This window comes from Dermochelys coriacea, chromosome 11 (assembly GCF_009764565.3).
Source record: "Dermochelys coriacea isolate rDerCor1 chromosome 11, rDerCor1.pri.v4, whole genome shotgun sequence".
Lineage (NCBI taxonomy): Eukaryota > Metazoa > Chordata > Testudines > Dermochelyidae > Dermochelys > Dermochelys coriacea.
This window is the reverse complement of record NC_050078.2, coordinates 53,330,255-53,349,208: the sequence shown is the minus strand read 5'-3', so window position 1 is coordinate 53,349,208 and position 18,954 is coordinate 53,330,255. Positions and strand designations below refer to the sequence as shown.

The following is an 18,954-nucleotide window of genomic DNA, read 5'->3' as shown; positions in this document are numbered from 1 at the left end:
TGAGAACATTTTACCTCCAGTCCCAGATGTTTGAATATTGGGGCTGTTCAAGCATAGCACTCTGGCATGCAGCTGTTCTGATGCTGCAGAGGGAGAGAAGCAGCCTTCTAGGTAGCCAGGACTAACTATACAGGACTTTATAGATCCACCTGCAAGGTGAGAGAGTTTCAGAACTCAGGCTGCAGCCTGAGCCCAGAAGTCTACACTGCAATTCAACAGCCCTGCAGCCTGAAGCCCACAAGCCTGAGACACCCATGGGTTTTTAAGTGCAGTGTAGACATAGAGAGCACTCTGAACTGCATTCAGAAGCAGAGATGGAGATGGTGCAAGACTTTTGGATAGCATATTGAGTGTTCCCTAAATAAGCATGCAGCTAGTTTTCTGCACTAGTTGGAGATTCAGAAGTTTCTTCAGGGGTAACCTCCTATAGAGTGCATTGCAGTAATTAATTTGGGAGGCAAGTAATCCTACAAAAAACTAGGCTGGTTGTCAGTTTAGCACTTTTAGCCTTTTGCCTATGCTAAAATTAGTCACTCATTGCTCTTCAGATTCTTCTCTCGTTTTATTTTAATGTTGGATTATTTAAAAGTGATCTGCAAAGGAAAAGAAAAAATGGGCTTGTGCCTTTGAAAAAAAACAAAAACAAAACAAAAAAAAACCCCCATCACACTTTAAAATTAGGCTTTTGTCTGTATGGGAAAACTTGAAGGGTATCTAGAAAGCTTGTCTTATTGACATCAGAAGTATAAGAGAGGGAAATCTAAATTGTAAGGAGGAGTGATGATCATTAAGACTGTTTAAAATTCTGGTTATGATTTTAAACACCTTTTTAAAAACACTTGGGAGAAAAGTTCTAAGAATTCAACACTCCATTGCTGACGACTTCACAAAAATGCTGAAAATATGAGTTTGAATTGCCAGTTAGTTCTCCATGGAAAAACTAGAAAAAAAGACCCTACATTTCTGATTTCCGAGATTAAAATATACACACACATACACATTCGACACTATACAGAAGCAAATGAGACAAACATTTTTTCCTTCGCAAGTCATTTAAAAAATATTATTTTCCATAACAGGACTGTATTTTAGTGGTTTAAAAGCAGAAGACTGAGGGCTTGTCTAAATGGACACTTACATCACAGTAAGCTGAGGTGTGATCTACCCCACTGTGCATTAAGTGTCCATGCAGAGCCTGCTACTGTCCACTCAGAGTTCCCTAGTGAGTTTTAATCTACTCCTCTTTCAAAGCGGAGTAGATCTACCATGCACTAAAAGTTCCTCAGTGTGATCTGAAGGGTCCACAAAAGCTAGTCTGGGGCAGATTTACATCCCTGATTGTACCCTTAGTCCGTGGCATTTAGGCAAGTCCCGAGTGTCTACATTCCTGGCTTTTATTTCTACCTATTCTGCCACGAAGCTGGGCAAGTCATTTAACCTCTGTATGAGTCATCTTAATCAACTAATAATACTTTCCCTGAGTCACAAATTTCTTATGATGCTTGCCTAATGTTTGTGCTGTCAACTATTTTGGGATACTATGTTGAAAGTCTGTGTATAAGACTAAGTGTTATAGTATTTATACAAATAGAAGTAGTTCAATGACATTGTTTAGTAAGAAATATACTTTAGGTGGATCTGTATGTGTTGGTTTTAAACATTACAGTGTCTGTATTTAATACTTCTCTTGGTAGGGTGTTGGTCTGTCGGTCCATGGACACTTTCGAGTGGCTACTGAGAAGACACTTTTTGCAATGCCAGAGACAGCAATAGGTAAAGATTGAATACAATGTCTTCTTTTAATGTGTTTCAAATGATATTAGTTTGTTCATATAACTGAGAGAAGGTGTGCTTGATTGAAAGTAAAGAAGCCCATGAAGAAAATTTTAAAAGGGAATGGAGGTAACATTAAAAGTATTTTCTATTAAATAGACAGACTAGTTGTAATGATACTCAAACCAGCACCTATTCTCTATATTGATCAAAATAAAAGATTGGGATAAAATACTTTTGATAATGGAAGTGAGGGACTGATAGCATTGGCTATAGCAGCAGGAACTACAGAAGACTCCCAATCTAATTGTGCCAGTGCATTTCCATTCTCTGTTGCTGTTCTAAACAAAAATTAACTGGGCTAAATGGTCTGAGGTTTTTATGATGTTCTGTAAACCAACCCTAGAAACACAGGTCTAATGAGAGCTTAACCTCACTGCAGTGCCTAAATCTGTCATTGGGATAGATTCAGACCTAGAGCAAGCAGGTATAATTCCATTATATCAGTTGAATTGCACTCACTTATATTAGGTCTGAATTTGTCCCAGTTCGTTTTGTTAAGTATTTATTCAGTGAAGATAAGTAAATATTTCAATTGGAACTCACTCTGTCTTTTTTTTTTTTTTAAATTAAAAAAAAAATTCCATTAGCCTGTGTGCCTTATTGGCAACTAAAAATCATAATATGGAAAACATGCTACCAGTTTTGTAATGGTCAAAATAAAGAGTCAGTGGAAAGAATTTGGGAGTGTTTACATGCATACTGTGACACCAAGGGAAAGTCTGAAAAATACAAACTTTAATAAATAGCTTACTCAAACTGAAGGAAATAATTAATCAGGGCCCAATCCTTCAAGGTGCTGAATGCCTTCAATTCCAATCGATTCCAAAAAGGTAGTTAAGGATACTTAACTTACAGAGTAAAGGAAAGACAAATTAGAGTTCATATTTTCCACTGGCAATAATTGCATTATAAGCCATTTTTGCTTATTGCCAGGACAATTGCAGAATTCATAATGAAATGATTAGACTGTATAAAGTTCCATTTATAAAGAGATAATGGATTGTTTAACAATTTAAAAAACTATTAACCAACTAATAGTTTGATCTGGTGGACTAACAGGTTGCTTATAAATAGTGGCTTATTAACCTTCTACTGATGTGTTGTGTATACTTCCTATTTGTGTCTATATCATTTGTTACTCCTTTGTAAACCATTCATAAAAAGCATGGCCAAAAAAACAACTGTTAAAGGACAAGTTATGTTTAATCTTTTAAAAATAAAATCACATAAAATAGCTTGGTAATTTGAATTGTCTTTAGTATTTACCCAGATATAAGTTGCCTATTCTTCTGAAAAGTTGGTGCTTTGAAATTAAGTGCCTTGTTTCCAATAAGGGTTGCACAGATCTCATTTCTTTGTGAACTTTAATTGGGCAGGGGTTTTCTTTAAATGAAAAATGTGCAATTTCCACTGCAACCCTTTTCTTGCATTTAATTCCCCACCATCTCACCTCCTTGCACAGCCTTTTATAAAACATTTCTAGCAGTTTTTCCTTTCATAAATAGGATCTTTTTTTTAAAAAAAAATATATATAGACATTGTAAGGGTAGCTATTTATTAATGTGGCATCCCATAGTGCCCTTAATAGAGAAGATCTGAACTGGTTTGCAGAATTATTGCAATAATCTTGACTGGGGTACTATAGAGGGGGCTTAGTACTGTCCTGTATGGTTAAGGTACAGAAAAGTTTGCCATAACCCATGTTTACAGATACTTTCTAGAACAGTGCTCTCTTGAATTGAGATTTTTCATGTTTGGTCTCTCCCTGAAGTTTGTTTGTTTTAGTTTGAGCAAAGTTTTTTTTGCCTCATTGCAATTCTTTAAACCAACCTCTCCAACCAAGGAAATTAAATGCAAGACAAAAAATAAAAACCTACTATTAATGTAACATTAAAATTGTGAAATCAAACAAGTAAAAAGATTTACAATTTTGTTTGAGTCCAAGTTCTGGCAGTCGTGTTTCTACCAGATTGCACTTCTGTAGAATGTTTCATCCTTCCTTCTATTTTCAAATGGAAACCTTAATATATTCCTTTGTATTAAGAATGTAGACTATAAAACTCCATTCCCTACTCTGGGGGAATTCTGTGCCAAAATAATTAAATTCTGCACACAATATTTTAAAATTCTGCAAAATTCTGTATTTTATTTGTCAAAACACCACAACACAATAGAATCACAGTTTCAATTATTTTTGGTCATTTTATTTCCAAATACCTGTCAGCAAGTACGTCGAACAATACAGACAATAAAAAAGATTCGGGAAATATTTTTTGACAAATAGATTCCTTACTAGGCATACTAATACAGAACTCTGAGTAATAATTCATTTAAACTACAATATAGAACCGTATTTCCTGCACCTCTCAGAAGCAGTGCAAAGGTTTGAGGGAGTCGGGGGGGTAACGGAGGAGCTGAGGGAGAGGGAAATAAATTGCTGGGAAGGAGCCTGGTTGTGGACTTGGAGGGTTGTTGGGTATGGGTGGGAAAAGTATGGAACAGGTTTTTGGGGTGGAGGGGTGAGGAGGGATTGTTAGGGAGCTTCCCCCATGCAGACCTTGTTGATCCCTAGCCTCTCCCATTCAGTCAGGCACATCTGCCCCTGTCCCAATGTGTTCCTGCACCTTCATGTGTCCTTGAACCCTCTGTCCACATGTGTCCTCCACCCCTACTCAGACACCCACTCCTGCCCATTCCCATGTGGCCCTGCACCCCTCCTCATGTCTGTGCCCCCACCCAGTCACTCCCCTGTCCCTAGATGTCCCTGTACCCCCTCCCCCATCGCCATGTGGCCCTGTACCTCTCTCCCACCTGTGGTCCTATGCCCCATTTAGCCTCTGCCCCAGTCTGCCTTCCCCTACTAGCCCTTATGAGCCCCTGTTTAACCCTGCAGCAGCTCCATGCTGTCAGTCTCCCATATTTGCTGTCTGCTGACCTGGCCCGCTGCAAAGAGGGCTCTGTAGGCTCTCTCTCTTCCCTTGCTGGCCAGGAGCTGTTGCTGTGTTCTAGAGTAACAGTGTCCTCTTGTGGGCAAAAGGCAGAACTGCAGCAATATTTTGGCAGACGTTTTTTCCCCCCACACAAAAAATTAAAAATATGCACAGCTCATTAATTTGTGCGTGCACAGTAGCGCAGAATTCCCCCGGGAGTAATTCTCAAATCTTTTTAAAGTGTGGACTACACTGGAATATAGATGCTCTATGACACCCATGTAACTACTGCAACAATTGCTTACATGCATAAGTAATAGAGGGAACATATTTATAGTGTTTTTATCCATCTTTTAATAAGATTGATCAGTTGGAAATGAGGAGAGAGCAAGAACCATGTCACAAGTCAGCTTTTCATTGACTACCAATAAGTGCTTCAAGGACCTGAGTTTAAGAACTACTGCCATACTGAGATTCCAGTGTGTTGAGCTTGCACTGGCAACATTAAGTTTTAATATATACCGTCTTTGAAGTGCTTGACTTTTCAAAACACTAGCATTAAAGCTGCAAGATGATTTATGCCTCTGATGAAAAAACTGTACTCTTATTAAAAGGGAATAATCAAGCCTATTCTCTGAAGTGTAAGATTTATCACTAGGGCTACAATTTTGCCATGAAGTCACAGAAATTGTGAATTTGAATAAAGTCCATGAAATCTTGGAAATGGTTGGGAAAAAAAACAAACCCCACCACACACACACAAACACCACACATTTGATTAGGCCCTCAAACAGAGTAGCATTGCAGTCTGGGACTCATGGTCACAGCACTATTCACGTTTGGCCTGTCTGCTTCTCCATAAATGGAAATGGAGGGGCAGATGTGCCAAACTTGAGTGGCACTGCAAACCTGTGCACCAGATCACAATGCCTTGAGTGGGGAGCTCGGCCCAGCCCTGTAGGACAGGAGCCACTGCTGTCTTGTGAGCTTGTTCTCCAAACCCTTGCTGCCTCAGCCTCATTTTGTAGCACTCCAAAATATTCTTATGTTAATGTAGGGGGGAAAAAAGGCGGGGGGAGGGGAACCACCTACCTTTGGTGACCTTCTGTATTTTACAATTTCCCTTGCATCCATTCCCCCGACTGCTAAGGGAGTGATGTGGAAATGCTTTGTCCCCTCTCAGGGTTATGACTGTCTTTATACGCACCCACAGCCCTGTTCACTGGTGGTGGCCTCAGTGAATGAGAAGAAATGGCATAGCCAGCAAGCCCTGGCACCCAAGTCAGAAGAGGCCAAGTGCCTTGATCTATTTGGGCACAAGGTTTACTCCTTGGGGGGGGTACTTCAGCTCAGGATTGCTAACCAGCAGGCACTCCCAAGCCAATACAATTTTAACTCTTGGAACTCCATGCTGAAGTTCAAAGAGTTAGTACCTCCAGAGAGGAGTTTGGAGCTTTGGCGGAAGAGGGCAAAATGGTGGCACGGACCTCATTGCCGGCCTCGTTGGACACTGCGGACTCTGCCACGCGGATCTTATTTTCAGAGATTGCGATGAGGCGTATCTCTCGGCTGCAAGCTTCCGGCTTGCCACCAGAGCTTCAGCAAACATTGCAGGACCTCCCCTTTGAAGGAAAGGGCCTGTTTTCAGACAAGACCGATTCCAGGCTGCAAAGCCTTAAAGACTCAAGTGCTACAATGTAGTAGTCATTGGGCATGCACACACCAGCTACCCAGCTGAAGCCCTTTAAACCTCAGCAGCCCCCACAACACTCCTATCCCCCTCCTTTGTTGAGGCAGGATTTTTATAGGAGACGGGGGAGTATTGGGAGGAGGAAGCCCTCCAACCACCAGTCCAGGCATGGCCAAGGCCCGTCCAAGCCCTCGACAGGTTCTAAACAAACCTTTTTGAGGTGACACCTGAAGACCATGTACCAGACCTCATTCAGGATCCTACCCCACCTTTCTTGTATCGTTTATCCCATTTCCACCGTGCTTGGTCTCACATAGCCACGGACCTTTGGGTCCTTTGCACAGTGGAAAGGGGATACTCTCTACAATTTTCTCCCTCCCCACCAGGGACCCCTCTCACAAGCAACTCCTTATTCAGGAGTTTCAGATGCTCTTCGCCATGGGGGCGATCGTGGAGATTCTGAGGGAGCTAAGGGGCAGGTGGTTTTACTCCTGTTACTTCTTAATCCCCAAAGCAAAGGGTGGGCTTTGGCCCACTGTGGACCTGCGCGGACCCAAAGTTCATGGTGAAGTTGAAGTTCCACAGTCTCCTTGGGCACCATTATACCTTCCCTGGATTCTGGAGACTGGTATGCCGCGCTCGACATGAAGGACGTGTATTGCCAAATAGCGATCCATCCAGCGTACAGACGCTTCCTCCGCTTTGTGGTCAACCACAAATACTGTCAGTTCATGGTCCTTTCCTTCGGCCTCTCTATGGCTCCCCGGGTGTTCACCAAGTTCATGGCAGTCGTGGTGGCCTTCCTTCACTGACGGCGGGTAGAGGAATACCCTTATCTTGACAATTGACTTATCTGAGGGCACACCAAACAGGTGCAGTCCCTCCTTCGCTTGGCCACGGGCACATTTTGTCGATTAGGCCTCCTTCCCAATGTGACAAAGTTGACACTGGAACCAACACAGAGAGACTAGAATTTATTGTGGCAGTCCTGGACTCCATGCGGGTTAGAGCCCTCTTGCCGGATGCTCATTTCCAAGCTAAAGCAAGTCTTATCTGGAGCCTTCAAAGCTTCCCAACCTCATCTGCAAGAACTTGCTTGAGTCTTCTAGGACACATAGCTTCCTGCACATATGACCAAGCATGCCAGACTTCGACTCCGTCCGTTACAAGCCTGTCTGGCATCAGTCTATCATCCAGATTGAGACAGCCTGAACCTGGTGGTCACCGTTCTGGAGCGGGTCCTGGCCTCTCTCCACTGGTGGCTAGATCCCAGGATGGCATGCAAAGGAGTCCCCTTTCACACCCCTCAGCCTTCCTTGTCCCTCATCACAGACATGTCAGCCCTGGGATGGGGCGCCCACCTCAGGGACATCCAGACTCAGGGCCTATGGGCCCTGTCTCCGTGCTCCCTCCATATCAATGTACGGGAGCTGATGGCGATACATCTTGCTTGTCAAGCCTTTCAGGAGCGGTTGCACAGTCATTGTGTAGCAGTGGTCATGGACACTGCCACGGCCATGTTATACATCAACAAGTGAGGGGAGGGGGAGCGGGAGCCAGTTCCTTCCTCTTCTGTCAGGAGGCCGTTCGACTGTGGGAGTTCTGCATAGCCCACTCCATTCACCTGGTGGCGTCTTTTCTCCCAGGGGTCCAGAACACGCTGGCGGACCACCTGAGCAGGTCCTTCCACTCCCACGAGTGGTCCCTTTGACCAGATGTCATCCACTCCATCTAATGAAAGTGGAGGTTTCACCAGGTGGACCAGTTTGCCTCCCGCAACAATCGGAAATGCCCGGCGTTCTGCTCCCTCTAAGGTTGCTGCCCGCGCTCTCTCACAGATGTCTTCCTACTCCTGTGGACGAGTCAACTATTTTATGCCTTTCCCGTTTCCCCTTGTGCACAAGGTCTTGGTCAAGGTGCACAGGGACAGGACACGACAGATTCTGGTAGCCCCGGCATGGTCCAGACAACTTTGGTACACCATGCTGTTGGAGCGCTCTATGGACGCTCCAGTCCCGCTGCCTCTTCTTCCAGACCTGATCACTCAGGATCACGGCCACCTCTGTCACCCCGACCTATGATCTCTCCACCTCACGGTGTGGATGTTGCATGGCTGAGCCATTCAGAACTCCTCTGTTCACATATGGTGTGGCAAGTTCTGATGGGCAGCAGGAAGCCTTCCACTCGGGCCACGTATATGGCTAAGTGGAAGCGATTCTTGTGCTGGTGCACTCACCGCAGTACCTCCCCCGCCTTCCCCCCCCACCAAGTGTCCGGTCCTCTCATTTTGGACTATCTCCTGATCCTGAAACAGCAGGCCTGGCTCTCAAAAAATACTCATTAAACTCCAGAATTGGACAATGGAAAGTGGACAGAAGTGCAGAGGATTCCCAAAGTTGTCATTAATGACATTGACACCTCACACCCTCACATGTGTTCAGGACCTCAGCAGTGACGGCCACAACACTGATAACTCCAGCTCTTGTACTGGCTGCCATGACACCAATGCTTCAGACATTAACTCTATAACCACTTATAAACAGGGAACAAATGTGTGTAGTCAGACTGAGCTTAAACTGATCCAGTGCTGAGGGAAATTCCCAGATTGAGACCAGGCCAGTGACTGGTCTAGTTACTGATGCCAGTGATGGAGCTGAGCAAGGACCTAGACATATATCGTATAGGCTCTATATTATCTCCAGAGATAAAATTATGCCCAATAGCACCAATAGCGTACTTTGAAGAAGAGATATTCTTCCTTATTATGGCCAACATTTTCCTTCTCAGTGGCATTGGACAGAAATCCCTCTCCCCTGCCATCAGAAAATGATCCCAAGAGGATCTTGGGGAGCCCCATTTAAAAGTTGTCCCATACAGTGTGGGGAGTGGCACTGAGTTGGCCAGGCTCAACCAAGCCAAGACTTGTGTGGCATGCTACTATGACCATATTAGCCTTCCTTGGTGGGTACAATCCTCGTGTCAAGAAGGCAGATCGCCATCCATGTGACTAGGACGGGGAGGAGATTATGCTCCCCCCCCCCCCATCCGCTGTGGCTTTGCTGGCTCAGCCACCCATACTGGAACTGAATGTGGGCCCATAGGAGCAGGAAACAGACGGACAATAGTGACCCTCATGTCCAGTAACTAGCGTTCCTAGGATAGCAAAGGCAGTGACAGCAGCACCCACTCCAGTGATAGGTAACTTCAAAGCTTTCCAGGACCTCCTGTCCCAAGGTCCAGGACCCCTGGATATTGAGACCAGGTTCATACAAGAAAAGATTCACGAGCTCTTTGACTTCCTGGTTGGGGTTGTCACACTCTGGATTGTCCTTCTTTATTAACGAAGGGATCCTTGAAATGGCCAAAAGTTTATGGGAAAACCCATCACTCTTCCTCCTATCTGCAAGCATGTGGAGAAAATATGTCAGGTGCCCCAGAAAGGCTTTGGGCACTTTTATGCTCACCTAAACCAGGGTTTCTTGGTTATCACTGTGTGCAAGAAAAATTGAAGTCCATTAAAAGCAGTCCTGAGAACAGGGACCATAAGAAGTTAAACTTGTTTGGGTATAAGCCATATTAATCAGCCTCCTTGCAGCGCCAGGTAGCAAACTACCAAGCATTGTTCAGCAAGTGTAATGATTCTTCTGCACATGAGGTGTAACCCCATTTCTTTCTAAAATCTGGCAGGATTGCAAGGATGAAATGAAACATCATCAAGGAGGGGAAAGATGATCCAAGAACATCACTGTAGGTGGTCATGCATGCCTCTGGTATGGCCTGAAGTCAATGGCTACAGCTGTCACAATAAGGCAGGCCTTGTGGTGTGAGGTAGGCATACTGTGTGTAGTACAGGTCATGATTAAGGACCGACCCTTTGATAGGATGGAGCTCTTCAACCAGAGGCTACTAGATGAAGTGCTTCATACACTGTGGTCTCTGGGAATTTATACACTGGTTCCCTACAGAAAGCTCTAAAAATATCAACTCCAGCAAAGGCAGAGGATGTCTTCCTATTATCAGGGCCAACAGCTAGAGTATCAGCAAAAGAAGAAATCTCGGTACTCCAGGGGAAGCTTGTCTTCTGCCTCTTCAATCAACTTGTTGCCCTCTCAGAGGCATCAGATTTAATGGGAGTATTAAGATTCACACCAGAGCTGTTCAGAAGGAAGGAGTAGGCTTCAGGAACCACCTTGAACCATTCTACTGGGCCTGGAAAGCTGTGACAGCTAACAAATGGGCATTAGACATATTGCCCAAGGCTTCCTAATTAGTGCCATTTGTTATTTCCTATCCTCCCCCCCTCTACTCCCCCGCCATTCCCAGTCCCTCTTCAGGGCCCTTCTCACGAAAGCCTGTTACAAACAGAAATAAGAGCCATAGAAGTGGTACCACAGGAGTACAGGGGAAAGGCTTTAACTTCAGGATAAGGAAATATTAGAAGGATAAAGGGGATTGTTGTCGTATCCTAAACCTGATAAGACTGAACAAACAAATGTTGCTTCAGATTCAGGATGCTCGATCATTCCATCTCTCAGAATGGAAGATTGGTTTGTGGCTCTCAGATTGCAGGAGGCATACTTCTATTTAGTCAGCTATTTCCTGTGAGGCCCAGCCATTACCAAAACAAGGTCCTGGTATATGGACTAGAGACTTCCTGAAATGCTTAATGGTAGTAGCAGCAGCACACCTCAGAATGGCGTTGATGTGTATGCTTACCTCAATTATTGGCTTATAAGGGAAGATCCCCGGAGGAAGCAACAACAAATGCAATATAAGCCATTTCTCTATTCTCTCAGTGAGGCCACCTAGAGAGCTACAGAAAGTTGTCTCTTACCCCATTGCAGGTGTTCCAGACTGGGAAGGTTCATTCTTGCCAACCTGGAACCAAATGGGGCAGGGGTCACTTGAGGGAGGATTCTCTGCTCCTTGAAGTCTTTGAGCTATTGAAGTCCTCAAATCGTGGTTTAGACATAGGTGAGGTTTTTTGTAGGAGTGGGTAGGTGAGATTCTGTGGCCTGCGTTGTGCAGGAGGTCGGACTAGATGATCAGAATGGTCCCTTCTGACCTTAGTATCTATGAATCTAGGAACCCGTCTTTGATTCATGTCATTACAGTGCTCCACCTCACTATCCCAGATACCAGAACCATAAGGCTAGCTTTCATGGCCTTCCTGCCTGTTCACAACTCCATGATGCAGGTCATAATGGACAACACCTCCATGATGTGCTACAAAAAACAAGCAAGATGGTATACCCTCCTGTTCCCTCAGCCTGAGGCCATCAACATGGAAGAATACCAGTGGCTCTTCACCACGTGTTGACAATAAGCCTACCTAATGAACTTCCTGAGAGGACAGTGTGTTCCACTCATGAGTGGTCAGTGTGGAAGTCCATCATAGAATCAATATTTTTGATAGACCCTGATGATAGACCTGTTTCGACATCAGTGCCAAGTTCCAGAATGGGGCAGTTAAAAAATTTCTTCCTTCTGCAGTGATCCCAAAGCCTCTTCTGTGCGTCTTTCTACTGATTCTGCCAATCCCTGGGTGATTGCCAAGATCAATAAGGACAAAACCCACAATATATAGAGAGAGTTAATTATACAGGGCAGAGGCAATTTTGGCTGCCAGACCTACTACAAATGTCCATTCATCTGCCAGACTGCCCGGATCTTGCAGCACCATGGCCAGATACTCCATTCAGACCCAAAGTCATTTTACCTGACAACATTGCTATTGGCTGGGTAAGTACCACTGATAGAGACTGAGCCCTAGAGGTCCAGGAGATCCTGATACAGAGCAGGATAAATGTTTGCCAGAACTTTCATCTGAATGGAAGAGGTTCAGCATGGGCAGACTATCATAGTCTGGATGCAGTCCAGGCCTTGATACCAAAAATTCTCAACTACTTATTTCATTTAACAGGTTGTTCTTTCATTCAGCTCCATCAAGATCCTCCTCGCAGCAGTCTCCACTTGCTATGCTATCAGCTATACTATAGTATCAACATTTCTCAAAGGGCTGTTACACGTTTATCCACTGGTCAGAGAAACTACTCTGGCTTGGGACATCAGTTTAGTCCTGCTGAGGCTCATGGAGCCCCCCATCCTAACCTTTATCAGAATGCTCCTGTCACACTTCATGCAGACAGTCTTCCTAATGGTTATCACTACAGCCAGGAGCATGAGTGATCTTCAGGCACTTATGGCCAAATCTCCCCATATCAATGGTTTTCAACCAGGGATGCGCATACCCCTGTGGATATGGAGAGGTCTTCCAGGGAATACATCAAGTCATCTAGATATTTGCCTAGTTTTACAAACAGGCATTTCGTACAGACAATGACTTGTTTATACTGCTTTATATACACTATACACTAAAAAGTACGTACATTATAATATGGTAAAAATGAGAAATTAAGCAATTTTTCAGTAATAGTGTGAGAGAATTCCTTAGTAATAGTGATAAAATTTTTTCTCCATCTGGAGGGAGGAGGGGGGTGGAAATCTGTAATGGAGCCCCATACAATCTAAGGTTGATAGTTTTCAGAATGTCTATTTTCTGAAGTACCTTTTAGTAAATCAGGCAGTTTGAATACAATGCTGCATCAATTGTTATATCCCCAAGATTCATAAATCAGCTGTTCTTGTAGTAAACAGCTTAGAACAAAGTTCATCTATTTCAAAACACTGAAGACCTGATCAGTAAGTTGGTTCATTCCTAAAAATATTTTAATGCGTAATGAACACAATTTTTTCTTATTCAGTAGGAAAGGTCCAGGTCTTTTGATTAACAAAGATTGAGTTTGCACACATGTTTTGCCGTTTGTTAATATTTACAAATTTATTTAAAATCTGATGGTGGAGACCTGAAGAGAAAGTACCTGGAAGCAGAATTTCTGCTCTGGAAAAGGTGTTATTTGTTTTTTAAAAAGACAAAGTAAACATCTGAAATCTTATTTGGGTTTAAGGCCACCGCTATGCTTTTATTTTTTAGTGCATTCTTAAAGTGTCAGGGTATCTAGAGACAATATTATTGAATTGTCTTATTTCAAGAGTTTTCCTTCTTTAATGAAACTAGTGGTTTTCAGATGCATAAATGTAAAAAAAAGTACTTGTGCCACAAAAAATATACATAGAACTTTACAGATCATAAAATAAGAGTTCCTGCCTGTAGGAGTTTCAATTTGAGATAGGATAAAAACATAGGATGGCAGTGCATGTGCAGGAGAGTATAAAAAGTTTTACTGATAAGACCAAAATAAGAAAGAAAATCATGGAGGAGGAGGAGGAGGATTTTAAAAACAATCTTACATAACTTAGCTTTTCACATACCTGGTAAAAAATAATCTAGTTTTCAGACCACTCCGTAATAGATACTGTACAAAAAGTAGTGGTACCTTCATTTTACAAATGGGAACAGACAATGACTTTAGTGGGCCAAAACTTCACCCAGATAGTTGAAGTGACTTGCTTAAGGCTACTTGTTGAATTAGTCACAGAACTTAGAGAACAGTTCAGGGTTGGTGACTCCCACCTCCAGCTGTGCTCAATCCAATAGGCCACAGTGCTTCTGTTTTAAGGAGGGATTTGAAGAAGACAGAGGGTGTGTGGCTGTGAAGAGGGAAACATTACAAGTGTCAGGGACAGTGTAAGAGGCAGGGAGTTTAGAATTGTAGAAAGACAAGGAAGCAGGATTGAGAAGAGATTGAAGAAAAAGATGAGTCTGAAGAGTTGAATAGGATGCAGTAGTTATAAGATGCCAGTTAGGTTTTTTTGGAGGTTGGGGAGAAGCTAGGAGAATTTGGTTTGAGTGCAGGAAAAAAAAGTATTACGCATCAATATTTTACATAGTTGGGTCAGAGAAAAAGATTACAGTAATCAAGACAAGTGATTACAAAGATTGCTGTGCTGATGTATATATTCTGCTTGTCTGTCCATTTTGGTTTGAATGGATTAAGAGGAAAGCAGTTGAATTCTGAAAAGAGTGGATTTGACATAGTGGTAACATGTGAGGGAAGATCTGGTAACTGGAAATGTGAGAGTGGATGGAGAGGTAGATTTCTGCATCAACATGTATGTGGTGGTTCAAACCAGGGGAGCAGATCATCTGTACTCAATATCTCAGTAACCTAAAACGATAGAGACGTGATATAGCATGGACATCAACAGAGCTGGGGATAGGAGAAGATGAGTAGCTACATACATACACACAATGGGCGTTCAGCAGTGTAGGGGATCACTAGGAGAGTACAGAATCTCAGAAGCCCAGAGGATGAGGGAGTGAATAGTTGTTCTTAGGGAAACACATATTGAGTGGAATAAGAATAAAAAAAGCATGGTGACTCTGCTAGGAGGAGGTTGTTAAAGACTTTGAGGTTGTGTTGGTGGAGTAGAGAGGGCAGAACCCAGATTGCAGTGGATCAGTAGGAAGCTAGAGGAGAGGTGAAAGGTGGTAAAATTCTTGAATGTTCTAGAGAAAGTAAGGAAGAGGAAGCTCAGTTGGAGAGATGAGGTTGAAGAAAGGTTCTCTCAGAATAAGGGGAGAGAAAAGAGCATTCTGACAAAGTGACTAATTCTGTACTAAGTTTCCTAGATCTGAGTTATGGCAGTTTTCCTAAATGAACTGTGTAATGCCATAAATCAGAAAAACAGGTTATTTACACAATCATTTTGTGCCCTGGAGTTTATCATTTGGGGGTAAAATTATAGCTTTCTATCAGGAGGCAATTGAAACTCTTTCCACAGTTCAATTCTTGTTAATCCCTCCATTTTGATAAGTATTTTAGGTTGTCTTTATTTTCCATTATTCAGGTACTTACTTTTTTCCTTACACAGAGAATGTGAAAACTTATTTCTCCAAAAGACTTTACTCCATGAATTTACCACAGGGTGCTAGTTCACAACAGTAATTTGTGTAAAACATTGCTTCATCTTTTTACTTCTGAAACTGATATTAGTATATCTGCCCAGTATGGCGCAGGAGACAGATGACAAACTCAGATCTGCATCCTGAGCAACAAAGTAGTTTGAGCACAGTATTAAAATCCTAAAGCTCAGGATTTCTAATCCCAATTCTGATCTTTGTCTTGAACAAACCACTTAACATTTCTGCATTTGTTTTACCATTTCTAAAATAAAATCTTTATGTAATCGACCCATCTTGCAGCGGTGGAACAATGTTTGACAAGTATTTGGAAAATGCAGTAATGTAGTTGCTAAGTAGTAGTGTTAGAAGCAGAGCATTTGAATACTCTTCCCATTTTTTGGGCAGTTTTTTATATCTGTATCCATCGCAGCTCAGGGTACCAAGTTCTGTCAAGCTTCCTTTTGGACCATAATTGTGCTGTGTTCACTCTGAAGTCAAGAAGGGACACAGATGTTTGGCCATAGATCAGTGGTTCTTAACTGGTTTTGGTTGGAGTTATCCTGTAATGACTGGGTACTACTTCACTGTCAAGTCCTCTTCTGCCATGCCCTGATGCAGCTACTACTGTTTCCTTTATTCTGTTGGTTTTCCTTCTTATTCTCTTTTCTTTCATCTTGTTGCTTCCACAGCCAGCTGGACAAGAAACTACCTTGAGATCATGAATAGAAAATAAGTCAGCAGCTCATCTTACACCACTGACTTCTCTCTATACCCTCTGGCATTGCCTTCAACTGGACAGTACTTGTGGTCCTGTAAATCTCCTTTACTCTTCACAGAGGGCCAACTGGATATAGGGGACCAGCCCTGGATATCACAAGCTTCCTTTGTTTATATCTTCATTGTAGACCCTGTGATGGAGTTAGTCACATCTTGCAATTATTGCCATTTCCTCTTGAGCGATTTAAGCTGCCTCTTCTCCATCTCAATTGGGTTGGGAACCACTACTGTAGTGTTTATTTTGGGCTTGATTGACAGTCTGGTATGTTTGATACTATATCACTGTTACCAGATTTGTTAGGTACCAGTAGTGACTTTTTAGTATCCAGTGGTTACCACATGTGAATCTCATTTCCGAGGTCATTATGAAGGGAGATTTCGAGAGCCAAGGATGAGATGGACGAAGCACTCAAGAGGGGCTGGAGGGAGGAAGGGAGAGAGAGCTGAGCCAGTATGAGGATAGTGAGATGAGTGACATTAAGGAGGAAGCAACTGAGGAACTTGTCTCAGGTTTGGCTAGGCTATAGATGTTAGCAGTAGAAGGGAGGTAGATGAAACTGAACTCTTATTTAAAATGGCGTGTGCCATGTAGGTTCTGGGACTGTTAAATACCCCATTTTCAGATCTGGTTTAAATCTGTTTTTGGTAATGTGGGAGTTGGTCTACATAGTCATTTATAAGATGCCAGTTGGTGAGAGATCTTCACACACAAGCATAAGCAGGGAAGAGGGTATCAAGGGAGATTTGAGGTCAGAACATTCCAAGGTGGGAATTCAAAGGTCTCTCCAACCTGAGGTTACTCAACTAAAGATGAATAAAAAGGTTATATGAGTTAAATGGAATCTTTTAGGTATTTATATGTCAAAACTAATACCTTAAATTCTATACAGAAGACAATAAGCAGCCAGTGTATCTCACCAAGCACCAGTATTGTGTGTTCATAGTGGGATACTCCACTTAACAAATAAGCTACTCCATACTACACTTTCTTCAATGTGGATTTAAGGTACCATAGTCCGTTCTAGAGGTGACAATAGTATGAATCCTGGTGGCAAGGTCCACATTTGAGAGGGGAGGATGCAGTCTTCTGGCTAGATACCGGACGGAAGGGGGAGGGAGAAAAAAAAGCAGTCTTGGTCAGTGTTGATGTGTGATCTAAAAGCAGCTGGGAATCTAACCAGACATCCCCAACTTGTGACCCTACCTATTTATTTTATAGGTAATATAAAATATTTGTGACCATAATCCTTACACTCTGTGCTTTCTAGCCATACCATCTTTTTTAATGAATAATGTGGAAAACTAGACCTATAGCAGGGTACTGTGTGGAAGAAGTTGTTTAATTGTGGGTATATATTGAATGGGAAGAAACATGTCCATATATTAAAATTGGTTTTATTTATTTTGTGTACTAGTCATTCTACTTATGCAATGCAGTAAACTTTATAAAAAATTTACAGAGTCAGAATATTGTAAATGTCAATGCCATTATGGGATAGAGATTCCCCCCCTCCCCCCACAATGTTATGCAGTGTTACTGTGACAGTTGACACCCTAAAATAGCAACATTTGATCAGTATTAAATGTTTATAGTTTGTAGGGAAACTGGGAGACCATTCATACAAATAAAATATTTGGTCATCTGAATTTCTTTTTGACCTGCAAATAATACTGTTCACATTTACTAAATTTTAGTGTCTTGATAACTGGGGAAATTGCAGAATTTTTATGAAGTTAGTAAGTAATTGTTTTATTGGATAATACTTGCAACGCATTTTGCAATAGAGTTTTAACAAGAGTTTGAGTCTATATATCACTTGCAATTATAAGAGGTTATTTATTGAGCTATAGGTAGAAAATAAAATCTAGTCTTACCTTTTTTCCCCCCATTCATCATTGTACAAAAAGTTCTTATAGTTACTAGAATTCAGTTGTGCTTGATAGAAGAGGTACAGTATACAAATCCAGAAAGTGTTACTGCTAAGAGTTTGGTAGTCCCTCCAAAGTTAAGCCTTCTTCAAACGATATTTAATTCACACCATGGTGCTCCAATACAGCAGAAGAAGGTATGTTATGGTAAATGCTCTTCTGCCTATGCATTCTGTGGGCTGGAGAGCAGCATGCATGTGTTGACTAAGAAGTCACAATTGATGTGGGTGAGTGTGCACACACCCCCAGTCCACAACATGCCAACTAATGTGTCCAAGCAGATTTTAATAGCTAATCCTCTAATAGGAGGTTATCCAAAACCAGGCTAGTGGGCACCTCATTCACATTAAATGAAAATTCCATGACTTGAGCCAATCAAGGGGAATCATTTTTTAGATATTTTAAGAGCTTCTGCCTATCATCTGTAACATGGAGTTCTTATTAATATACCCTATTACACTGTGAAATCATTATGAAAAGGATTATCTGATCAGAGAACTTATCCTCCCCATGGCAACTGTAAAATTATGTTCCAAAATTGGAGCAAAATCCTCTCCATTATTGCTCTCCTTGCCTAAAGGAGAATGCAGTAGTTTGTGGACTTTAACAGTGGGTTATTGGTAGGAAACTTTGCAGAGCCATTGGGTTGTGTCAGTGATGTTGGCTAATGAGCAGAAAAATTATTGTGAATATTTCCAGCTGCAATTTTGTCTCAATTGCCATTGGAACTTGATTTTGTAAACAGGCAGATAGTTTAGCAATTAAAAAAAAATAGGATTAAAAATCAAAAAGTATAATTTTCTTTGTGAATATAATTTTTGAAGCAATGTAACATACATCACAGGAGAGAAAAATCAAATATTTGACCATTATATTAGTGTAAATATGTAATGGGAAACATAAAAAAAAGTTAAGGGTTGCTTTTG

General features: G+C 42.1%; 1 protein-coding gene across 3 annotated transcripts in view; it reads left to right on the top strand.

Annotated features, from left to right (window-relative positions):
* HIBCH (3-hydroxyisobutyryl-CoA hydrolase) overlaps positions 1-18,954 on the top strand; it is a 100,727-nt gene that overhangs the window by 50,549 nt on the left and 31,224 nt on the right. For all 3 annotated transcript variants that reach the window (XR_006278058.1, XM_038421344.2, XM_043505470.1), the window contains exon 7: positions 1,695-1,773. Coding sequence is in view for 2 of the 3 variants with exons in the window: in XM_038421344.2 (XP_038277272.1) it covers positions 1,695-1,773 (79 nt within the window). In the remaining variant the exon portion in view is untranslated. The remainder of the gene's footprint in view (positions 1-1,694; positions 1,774-18,954) is intronic.